General features: G+C 41.9%; 1 protein-coding gene across 3 annotated transcripts in view; it reads left to right on the forward strand.

Annotated features, from left to right (window-relative positions):
* The first annotated feature begins 8,982 nt into the window (after nucleotides 1-8,982).
* The window catches only part of LOC134183228 (regulator of MON1-CCZ1 complex-like), a 30,261-nt gene continuing 27,601 nt past the window's right edge, over nucleotides 8,983-11,642 (forward strand). For 2 of the 3 annotated variants that reach the window (XM_062650712.1, XM_062650713.1), the window contains exons 1-2: nucleotides 8,986-9,094; nucleotides 9,165-9,238. In XM_062650712.1, coding sequence (XP_062506696.1) covers nucleotides 8,990-9,094; nucleotides 9,165-9,238 — 179 coding nt within the window. In that variant the 5' untranslated portion in view covers nucleotides 8,986-8,989. Of the gene's footprint in view, nucleotides 9,095-9,164; nucleotides 9,239-11,642 lie in introns of all 3 variants that reach the window. The other variant, XM_062650711.1, reaches the window with a different exon arrangement.

The raw sequence follows: 11,642 nt of genomic DNA on the forward strand, positions 1-11,642 counted from the left end.
AGGTGCTGAAGTGGTTTGCATGGAGTAGTAGATGCATCATTGTTATGTGTGATCCATAGTCTTATTGGTAAACACAGAGTATATTGTCAAAATTGGAAAGTCATGGTAGTGCTTATTTTGTGAAATGCTCGTGGAGATCAATGAGTATGTTTACAGTAGCTAGCTTACTTATCGTTTGTTTAACAGAAGTGTACTTGTTTTTTTTTGTCAATTTTTAGTATGTGTCTGTTGTGTTGTATCTGTACATTTATTGCTACACACTCACTATTAGAAATATGCTGTTACACAGAATGCAATGTCGGTCAGTGAAGTGAAGGACGTCTTCCGTGACAGTGCTGACAAAACTAGAATGAGAGATTGTCGAGTCATGCCTCTAACAGCTCTGAATGGGTGAGATATTATGATGCAATGTGTATATGCAGTCTTTAGTGCTACAGTGTTTGCAAGTTTTGGCATGGCTCCCAAGTACAATTGAATTGATTATTTTAGTTCTGTTATTGCAATTATTTTGTTATTGCTTAGTGATGGAGTGGAGAGCGCTATTGAATGGCTTGTAACACGTGTGAAACGAAATGTTTATCGACCTCCTCGTACAACTGATATAAATTAACAATTGGAGACATCAAGAAGTATACAGAGTTTAGTTGGCTTCATATGTTAAATGTTTGAATTACAAATACCTATGACAAAGTAGAATTATACAGTGTTGGCTTGCTTGTGAAAATGTTGAAATACAAATACCTATGACAAAATAACTTGCTACAGTTTGATCATGCTGCCTACTGCAGAATGTTATGTTTGCCAAGCGTAACGAGGCTTTTAATCCGGGTCGCACAACAGAAAGGGGCGTGGTCCTAGGGCTATCCATCGAGCAGCCCAGCTCTCGGTATATATCCGTGTGTACACATGAATTCGAATCTCAAATTTCTCCTCCCCACCACCACGTTTCATCAAAAGACCTACTTCGAAAATTGTTTCCGTGTCCGACTACAGATCAGTAGCACAAAATGTAGGAACAATTTGTGCAAGTGATTACTAAACGGTGACGAAAAAAGCCTCACGAAGTTCCGTCGCCCCATCCTTTTGTATTGTTGCCAAGCATAGCGAGGCTTCTAATCCGGGTCGCACAACAGAAAGGGGCGTGATCCTATAGGCTATTTATCGAGCTCTCACTGCAACATCCCAATGCAACGACTCGAGTATGCATGTCCCAACTACGTACATTCTCTATCTCTAAATTCAAACGTTGTAAAATCAATCTAGCATTATATGACCATAATTTCACAGATAATTGTTGTAATAAGTTGTCTAGGGACTTTGAAACGTCATGTGACTCGTTGCAGAAATTCTCGAAGTTCTAGAGAGGAGGATCTTGAGACTGTATTGTGTTCAGAGAGAGTTTCCGCAGCAAGTGGATAAAATATACCACCAGCTGCTCTAACCTGTCAGCGTGACGAAAGTCTTTGCAAGCTTTTGCAGCAGCTCCTGCGTTGCTGGCAGCTATAATGATGATATCTAATAGATAGAGCTCAAACTGTCTGTGTGTGTGTTCACGATACGCGGCCACGTCTTTTGTCCGTTCGCAACCGAAATTGGCACGCACGGGGGAAGGTTTGCGTTAAAAATTAAAAAAATTATTCACCGGGTCCCCTCTCGAGGGGTCGACCCCCGCGTAAAATTTCTCGATGACGCAAACGCTAAACATTCCAGTTCATTCGAACACACGCCCACACCAGTTCTGTGTACACTGTATGCATCGTCGTCCTTCGCAAAGCTTCGAGCAATCGAATATCTCTTGCCGACGAAACTTACTGTTCTAGCGCTTTCGCTTCTCTCCAAATTCTGATTGCATTTGCACCAAATCCAACCTACATGTTTTCTGCAGCAAGCGCTACACGGGGAGTATTTCAATTTCTATCGAAACAAGCGCGAAGAGCAAGATTCAAATTCATTTAGCACATCCGGGACCTCGCAACTAAGATTGCACGTGACGTGTCCACAGACCTATCTTTACACTACAGTATCTTGCCCGTACGCAGGACGGGCCATGTATACTAGTATATATATATATATATATATATATATATATATATATATATATATATATATATATATATATATATATTTTATTATAAACATTTTAGACCGGGATATCCCAGCCTTGATAGACATCACACTCTAGGTAATTGCGAATCATTATCAGCGAACAGATAACTGTTGCATTAGGTTCGTGAAAGCTACAATAAAAGATAAAGTGGATCTTGAGGTCGCCTTGCTTGCAATAAGTTTCAATGATTTTAAGCTGTCATCTGACCAAAGGCCATATAGCTTTCTACCACCAACGGAAAGAATGTGCTGCCAGCGGAATCTACCTCCTCACTCTAACGTAGATCTTTTTCTTCTCCCATTCGTGCCGCAGCTTCTCCTCTGATTGCTGACTGTTGAATATATTTCGATTGAAATGAACTTCGAACTGTTACATCAAAATAGGCTGAGTGTCCATTGAAAAAACTTGGGGGAAAGACGTCACCAGGTCGGTTGTTGGTTCCGCAACAGTTGAACATTGTTTTGTCTGAGCACCGTTGTCATCTTGCAGAAGGGCATGCTATATTATAGCTATCTCGGATGGCATTGTGACGTAAACATCGGATTAGATCTTGGCTACAGCCTAAAAGATGACCTCCTTCAATATCAACAATTTGGCCACATATACATCTTGGAATCTTAGAAGAGGAAAGACTGGAAGTCCAAGCCACAAACGGAGAGCGACAATAAATTCATGACGTGCCATGGTGAGGCCTGTGCATCTTTTAGTCTGGATCCTTCGTGCAAACGGGATCCGAAAAATTTCTTGCAAACGGGATCCGAGCCGCGTGCTGATACCGACCGCTTCAACCTTTTCATTGATAACAATGCAACGTCTCTACGCTTACTCTAGCAGTTGTACGGCCGCGCTCTTTACTGCGACGCGGAGGTCGCTATTTGCATAATGCCTTTCACTATGCCAATGCACCAAAAAATGTCACAGATCGCTTTGCAACTATTTTTTGCAGACTCTAAAAAATAAAAGAAGACAACAGAACAAGTTTGGAGTGGCTGCACTGTTTCCTCGATTTACTACAAAAAGGATTCCGTTTGCACGAAACTTCGTGCAAATGGGATACCACATATAATATATTATTTGTAACATAAGTACGTTATTCAATAACTCAAACGTCATTGCTACAAAATTGAAATAGAGGTTAGTGACAGATTGAGTATCTACGTGAAGAGAAGCCACTTGAGATCGGTTCTACATCAAGATAAAGCAAAGAATTATTTGGTGTGTACTGAACGGAAGTCTTGTTATATTATAGAAACTATTTATATGCAAAAATTAAATTTGAAGACTCAAGTCATTTCATTGGCAACTATCTATAGCAGTTATGGAAAACATCACAAAACTCTAAATGTACCACAAATAATGGCATTGACGTAAAAACGTTACATGGCCAATTGTTTTATTTATAAAATTGTAGATTGGAACAATAGTAGTCGAAAACAAATTTGTATTATAACAATTGAAAGATTTATCTAATTAAAATATTATTCTACACGATTACATAAAATTTATGAAAGGTTAGTTACCTATAATAGGATCATATTTAAGTATTTAAATATTTTAATTGTCTGTTATATTATATATTTATTACAAGTTTTTGTAAAAATATTAGAAATATAGAAGTCTGTTAGCTTATTTTAAAATATTCTCGAATGATAGAACAAAGTACATCGTTATCTGATTTTATATATTTATTCACTAAACACGAATCCATAGACTTAGTGAATTTTCTATATGTAATAGATAGATTTAGACGTGTGTATTATAGAATTTTTAGTAATATTTTAATGAAATGGATCTAATATATTATACTGGTGTCTGGAGGGGAGTCTCGCAAAAACACCTTTGCCTCCATGATCCAAAAGTTAACCTTGACAGGAGAATTCGAATAGTGTCAGTCTTAGAGTCATTTTAGAAATGATTTCTGTGAGCCTATTGATTGTCTCAAGTTACAAGTTACTATCTAATGAAAAGAAGTACGTATTCAATAACAGGAAATGTTGATATGAAGCGGATGAGTTGTATGCTTGCTGTCGGTTTCTTCGAGAAAGTTTCGTAGTTTAGACAATTCATTGTGTTAGTTGTGGTAAAAACGAGTAATTAACGTATGCTGTAGAATCTAGCTATAGGCTCCTACCTATCCTCAGCGCTTTGGTGAGTGGCTTTCTACGCCTACGATATGAAGTGATTCTCCTCTCTAGTAAATGCTTTTCGTGGGTATGAGGAAGACACTTGTGATTTGTAGTCACACAAAGAAATTATTTCTAGTTCAACAACGAAGGCACCCTTGAACGTAAAACATGCCATCTATCTACTGTATGCAGTAACTCCTAGTTGACTTCTCGAGGTCAAATAGTGAAACTACCCTCTCTAGGTAGTATAGCATAGTAAGTTTTGTAGTGTGCGTAAACAGCTGCAGTCTAGTTTCCGTCTTGTTCTATTTGTTCTGTTTCTCGTAATGTGTGTATATACAGAGTCAAATTGTGTAGCAGAGTACAATGGAAGATCAGACATATTAGTCTGAGTTGTTAGACATATTTACATATATATATATATATATATATATATATATATATATATATATATATATATTCATCATCATCATCATCATCATCATCATCATCATCATCATCATCATCATCATCATCATCATCATCATCATCATCATCATCATCGTCATCATCATCATCATCATCATCGTCATCATCATCATCATCATCATCATCATCGTCATCATCATCATCATCATCATCATCATCATCATCATCATCATCATCATCATCATCATCATCATCATCATCATCATCATCATCATCGTCATCATCATCGTCATCATCATCATCATCATCGTCATCATCATCATCATCATCATCATCGCATCATCATCATCATCATCATCATCATCATCATCATCGTCGTCGTCGTCGTCGTCGTCATCCTCATCATCATCATCATCATCATCATCATCATCATTGCATCATCATCATCATCATCATCATCATCATCATCATCATCATCATCATCATCATCATCATCATCATCATCATCATCATCAACTGAGATCTTTGGTCATTGGTGGTCTAAATCGGCACACGCCAGCGAACACAAACAAACTGAATCGCTCTAAGCTACATAGTCCTAGTCTCTAAGATAGTCTGGCATGGCATCATTGACAACTTGGGTTTGCTTTATAGCTGTAAAATACTGTACAAGAATTTTTAGAGCTACATAATTATAATTTCTTTTCACAGAGTTTTGATGCTTCCATGTAATTTGCACTGACAGCTGAATGTCATTGTGACATGTCTACTAGACGTGTTGCACTTTGAACCTGGATCCAAGTAGCTGCTAGTGTAACACTATCGTAGCAATATGCAACGCAAACAAAGGTCAAAGACATAAAGAGGACATCCCGTGATGCTATTCTTGGTAGCATTGTATTACGAACACAGGTACAAGCTAGCCTCGCAAGCCAGGCTCTTCCGCGCAGTCGCTGAGCTAACCGCACGTGAATCACACGAGGAGGAGGAGCTTTTACCGGAATTGCTCCAGCGCGAGAAGAGCCTGGTCGCTTTCGAGAACGTCATAGTGACGTGGGACCCCCGATCCGGTTTCATAGCTTGCATAAGGCTAATTCGATTTCCTAAAGAGCTCGTTACTGTAATTGCGCTGATACACGAAGCAGAGAGGTAGCCCTCCGCGGAGAGCGCGTGAACACAAAATCCAGTGAAGCCGTTGATGGACAAAGTGCTGGTGAATAATGAGCGTAGGAATGGCCTACATGGGACTGGTCCGCTGAACCTACACTCTCCAGCAACGTTTCTTTCTACTGAACTCATCTGCAGGTTTGCGCGAATTGAAACCGACGTAGAACTATTCACCACTCTTGCGCGTCTACTCTGACATCTATAGTCTGTGGGGGAAATGGTGTGAGAACTGCCGGCCCAGTTTCACTCAATGGTTCATGAAAACAGTGGTCTAGAGCTTGTTGACCTCTCCACGTCATGATCAGATTTGCGTGTATTGCTAACACAGACTATGTGACGGTACTTTCGACTCAGCAAGCAGCACTTTTGTACGATATTGGCTCTTCTCACGGTGAACTGGAAACATCTAGGCATGGGAAAACAGCAGTGCAGTGGACCTACCATGTTCAGGAAGTGTAGAGTTGACTCGTAGTTGCACGTGTACTACGTACGACTTGTTTCAGTGCATGGACTCTGACTGCTACATATATACACTAACCGCGTACAATGAGTTCATTTCTCAAACTACCGCGCTGCAGATCTAGATTCGGCGGTGTGCTGTTGGCGAAACTGAATGCTGAAATGGAGTCGTGACACTGAGAATATTACATGGCCGAGCTGTCTACATACGTACTAGAAGCGAACGATGATGTCAACTACGTACTTCGTGCAAAACAAGCAAGTGCGTGAAGCGATGTCGCGTGTTCTCAACTTTCGTACCTACATGCTTACCTAATAGAATTAGCTTTATCAAGCTATGAAACCGGATCGGGGGTCCCACGTCACTATGACGTTCTCGAAAGCGACCAGGCTCTTCTCGCGCTGGAGCAATTCCGGTAAAAGCTCCTCCTCCTCGTGTGACTCACGTGCGGCTAGCTCAGCGACTGCGCGGAAGAGCCTGGCTTGCGAGGCTAGGTACAAGCACCATCGTAGCAGGAAGTGACATACGTCAATATCTTTCTAGAGAAAACTAAAATTCTTAGTTGCTTTCAAAGTAATAGATCATTTCTGTGGGTATTACGTTGTCACTGTAGATAACTTAATTTTAGATGTAGCTCTCTAGATCGTGCGTGTACACGTACAGTAATTGCCTGAATCGCAGCGATAGTGCAATAGGTACATTAACCTTTTTTTTCTAGCGCAATAGCACGGACATTCAGTATTCCTGTGGACTCTGTACCCATGCATTGACCAAGGTGACGCCGTGGTGCACCCCGCTGTCATGCAGACACATCATTATTTATATCGTGTTTCAGAGTTATTTTTATATTAGTGCATGAACAAACAACAGGCTATGCTCTCATTTGAAAACTATTAGCTAAAACAACGCAGCGACTTCAAACTTGTTCTGTTGTCTCCTTCTATTTTTTAGAGTCTGCAAAAAATAGTTGCAAAGCGATCTGCAGAGGAAAACATGTGGGATCCCATTTGCACGAAGTTTCGTGCAAACGGGATCCTTTTTGTACTAAATCGAGGAAACAGCACAGCGACTCCAAACTTGTTCTGTCGTCTTCCCTTATTTTTTAGAGTCTGCAAAAAATAGTTGCAAAGCGATCTGTGACATGTTTCGGTGCATTTGGCACAGTGAAAGGCATTATGCAAATGGCGACCTCCGCGTCGCCGTGAAGAGCGCGGCCGTACAACTGCTAGAGTAAGCGCAGAGTCGTTGCATTGTTATCGATGAAGAGGTTGAAGCGGTCGATATCAGCACGCGGCTCGGATCCCGTTTGCAAGAAATTTTCGGATCCAGTTTGCACAAAGGATTCAGATTAGAAGATGCAGAAGGCCTAACTTTCGTTTGGGATTGCCCGCAACCAACTGGCAGCATGAGGAGCAGAGATGGCATCTAAACGTGCTCTGTCACGTAGACTTCCCAAAAAAAGACGGAGGCGGATCCTGACGGGGGGCACTGGGGCACTGGGGCACTGGGGGCACGAGGCACATGTTTTCCTTCAGAAATACGTCTTCTGATTTTTTTCGTCAGTCAGTGCATGGACTCAGATTATCCAGTCAACTTGCTTCAACTCGTGACCAAAGCTTCCTTACCAGAAAGGCTTTGCTGCAGTTTTACTTGTCGTCGTTCTAAACTAAGTCAAGATATCTATACATGTTTCTCGGAACAGAATTTAACACATCTGTCATCTTAATTTAATGGACGACTAGAGCAATTTCACATCACTTTTAGTGAATGTCATACTATTGGTTTTTGTTCCCCCCTTCCGATCCGTCTCTGAAAGACTTCCATTGATGGACTGTAACTTTGTCTAGTTGTGCTTGAAGATGACATTGAGTTGTTGACGGAGATGACAAGCCTAAAATTGGTGGATGTATATTGTGTGAAGAGAAGAAGTCATTGAATAATTGCCGAGTAGATCTATAGGACTAACAAAGGTGACAAGATAGATTAGCATGAGCAAGTCGGAGTGATAATTCTTTTGTTGTAATGCAGCTACCAAGAAAAGCAGCAATTGCAGTTGTATTAGCCTGTCATAGACCTATACCTCCCAATTATGTACAGTGTACTAGCTGTCAAGTACCTATTTGCAAGCATATACAAATTAATTAACACCACATGCACGTCACTAGACATGGGCACCCAACACTTGTTTATACAGATGGCTGAGTCAGTAGACCCAACACTTTGTTTGGACATATCACTGAGGAACGACAAGCAGTCTTATCATCAAACGGTAAATCACGTTGGCGGCGCTTTGTCGCAAGTTAACTTATTCTCTGTTTACTTACTCTCCGTTCGAATTTACGACCCTGAAGGTACACTCGGAAGTCATATCGTCAGAAATCAAAATTGGAACATCCTGCGTGACTCTGCCTAGACTAGCGGACAAGCTCCAACAACCTTAGATGTCGAGATTACACGAGCGCTACACTGTACTAGTGAACGCACGCTATACATTCCAAAGTTAATTGTTTACATGGTCGTTTCCGTCGAGTCAGTCGTGCGCCACTTCCGGTGAGACCACTACTATAACCCTCGCTACGTCTAAGGTTAACTACTAGGAAGTTTACATGTTTACTTCCATGACAGGGTTTCAATAAATATATACATACTGTAGTGTAGATGTCAGTTGCGACCGTTCTCTCTTCGCTCGCGGTGGACGGTTATCCGGGCTACTCTTGCAAAATGACGACATCGTCAGGTCATTATATTGTGTTGTCGCAAAATCCGTTGCGTTTTGAACCTGTAGGTCGGTCCAACAGCGTCTTTTTTGATGAAGCAAACAAAGAGGTGAAAATGTTTGTCTAGGTATTGTTGGATCATTTGACTTACTAGCGTTTTTGGCCTCCACGTTCTCTAGGTGTTTGCTGTTAGTGGAGGAAACAGCGAGGTGTTCGTTAAAAGTTTAGACCGTCGTCGCAATGCCACTATCAAGTAAGTAATACTAATTTGTACAGACCTCTCAACTCTCACGATTTCGTCGCGAGACTCACGATTTACGGGCATATGTCTCACGATCTCACAATTTGTGCTCATTCTCACAATTGCCAGTCCTTTCTGGGGTCCTGGTGATGCTTCGGGTGCTCACACCACAGTTGGCTTCACAAGTCGGTGCTCCTGCGAGTGCCTGGCCAGACTCCAGGAATTTGCTAGCGCAGGCCCAGAGTTCCCGAGTAGCAAACAGGGCCCAGCTTAACAGCTGGGGGCGTGACCTCTAAGAGGCAGCTCCTGACATTTAGGATTTAGGCGTGTGTGCGTGCGTGTGTGTGCGTGTGTGTGTGTGTGTGTGTGTGTGTGTGTGTGTGTGTGTGTGTGTGTGTGTGTGTGTGTGTGTGTGTGTGTGTGTGTGTGTGTGTGTGTGTGTGTGTGTGTGTGTGTGTGTGTGTGTGTGTGTGTGTGTGTGTGTGTGTGTGTGTGTGTGTGTGTGTGTGTGTGTGTGTGTGTGTGTGTGTGTAGAGAGAGAGAGAGAGAGTGCATTTGGAGAATGAAAACATCCGGGATTTTGCCGGGTTGCAGGTTCAAGTCACAGTGATGGCAAGCTATGACAAAATTTCCTTAACCAAGAAACTTACACACAATTGCTTCTCTCAACTCAGAAGTATATAAAGGAGTACCTGGTCATTGATGGGGTGGAGATGACCATTGACTTGGCAGTAACATCATGCTGCAGATGGGTACTTGTATGCCTTGGTGTTCAGTCCCAGAGCTGTGCTATTGTCAGTGCACCTGGATGACTTCGGCCAAGCTGCAGGTGGCTTGTAGTGCTGGTTGCCTTCATGTAGCACATGGAGGCCCTGTCTCTAGAGGCAGGAGGAGTTATCTTTGCAACTGACCGTAGGGTCTCAGGGTTCTAGCCAGACTTTGCGCCAGCCGCCATCAGTTTTAATAAAAACCACGGCCACAAATACTTTATTGGCTATGCCCATAGTTGCTCTTTGATGCTACACTCACAGTCATTATGCTTTATTCAAAATCTAACAATTCAAATACACTACTGACAACTTCTGTAGATATAACGACATCAAAGCACACCATTAATATGTCTATGCTTCTATGTCACTCTCTGTTCGCGTTGACCTTGCACTCGGAAGTGGCTAATGATGCAGCTATATTTGTTTACCACACTCAGATGCAGTGTTCTCCCCAGGCATCTTAAGACGTGGCAGCCCGCCATGCCTTGGCTAAATTTTACAAGGACACGCCCATTCCTGCCATCCCTTGGCTAACGCCGCCACGCCTTGACTTATGCCTGCTATGCCTTACTATCTATGTGTTGAAATGGAAGACCAGTGGTTTGGGTTCTTCTATGAATAGAGCACCTGTTGTTGTTGTTGTGGAAAGTCCAAAGCAATGTCATAGAGATCGCTATGTCCAAAATATACTTATGACGTTGTTTCGAATCCGATCAGACGTCATTTAGTGGCGTTTTTGCCCACATTCCAATCCATATGTGAGTCACGCCCTCGGCAGCCGCTTATGCTGTGGAGTCGTTATTGGTGCATTGAGAGAATACGAAGTCGCAAGGCAAAGTACATCAATGCGTTGAATTGTGTTGTTGAAGTGATAGCCCAATTTCTTGTTCTTCTAGTGGCATTTTTGGCACCTACGGAAGCCGATCTGGGGGGCGTTACCCTGCACAGGATGTAAGACAATGCACTGATTACAGACGCCAAAACGCGCTTGAACTGCATCAGTCCAAAACCAAAGTTAGTGAAAGCATTGCTCAGGTTAGTGAAGACACGTTTGCAGTTTCGAAAACTTGTAGATCTCGGCAAGTATGTCGATACCCTGCTCACGTCTGTAGTGTCGATATCGGCATGGAAAATTGTCACTGACTGCTTAGCGAACTTGTCTAGTAGTACTAAGTTACTAACTAAAGCTATTACAATCGATTTTGTAATTTGTATTGGCTTAGAATATATTGGGAGGCGCAGGTTTTGACATGTATGCAGACTAGATGAAAAGCTGGGCGATAAAGGTTTAATTAATTAATAATAGCTTGCTTGTGTTGTGTACTCTGTCCATGCATAGAAAAGTTGTACAGCTAACATTTTAGACCAAACACAAGCACCCTATGTTGCTCTAGCATTTAGCACTTAGATGACCGCGCCCACGTTTGAATCAACCACGCCCAAAAGTGCGTTTCCATTTGGCCACGCCTACACCACTATTCCATTAAGATATTCTGGGGAGAACACTGCAGATGTTAAGTGATATTCCATTAACTGTACAATTTAGAGGTCATATTATAGTACACAAAGATGTTAGGTAACAGTAGAGGAAGTCGTAGGCTATCAAGACAAAACGGAACGAGAAGAGGAGTCAGAAATACCAAGCA

This window comes from Corticium candelabrum, chromosome 8 (assembly GCF_963422355.1).
Source record: "Corticium candelabrum chromosome 8, ooCorCand1.1, whole genome shotgun sequence".
Taxonomy (NCBI): Eukaryota; Metazoa; Porifera; class Homoscleromorpha; order Homosclerophorida; family Plakinidae; genus Corticium; species Corticium candelabrum.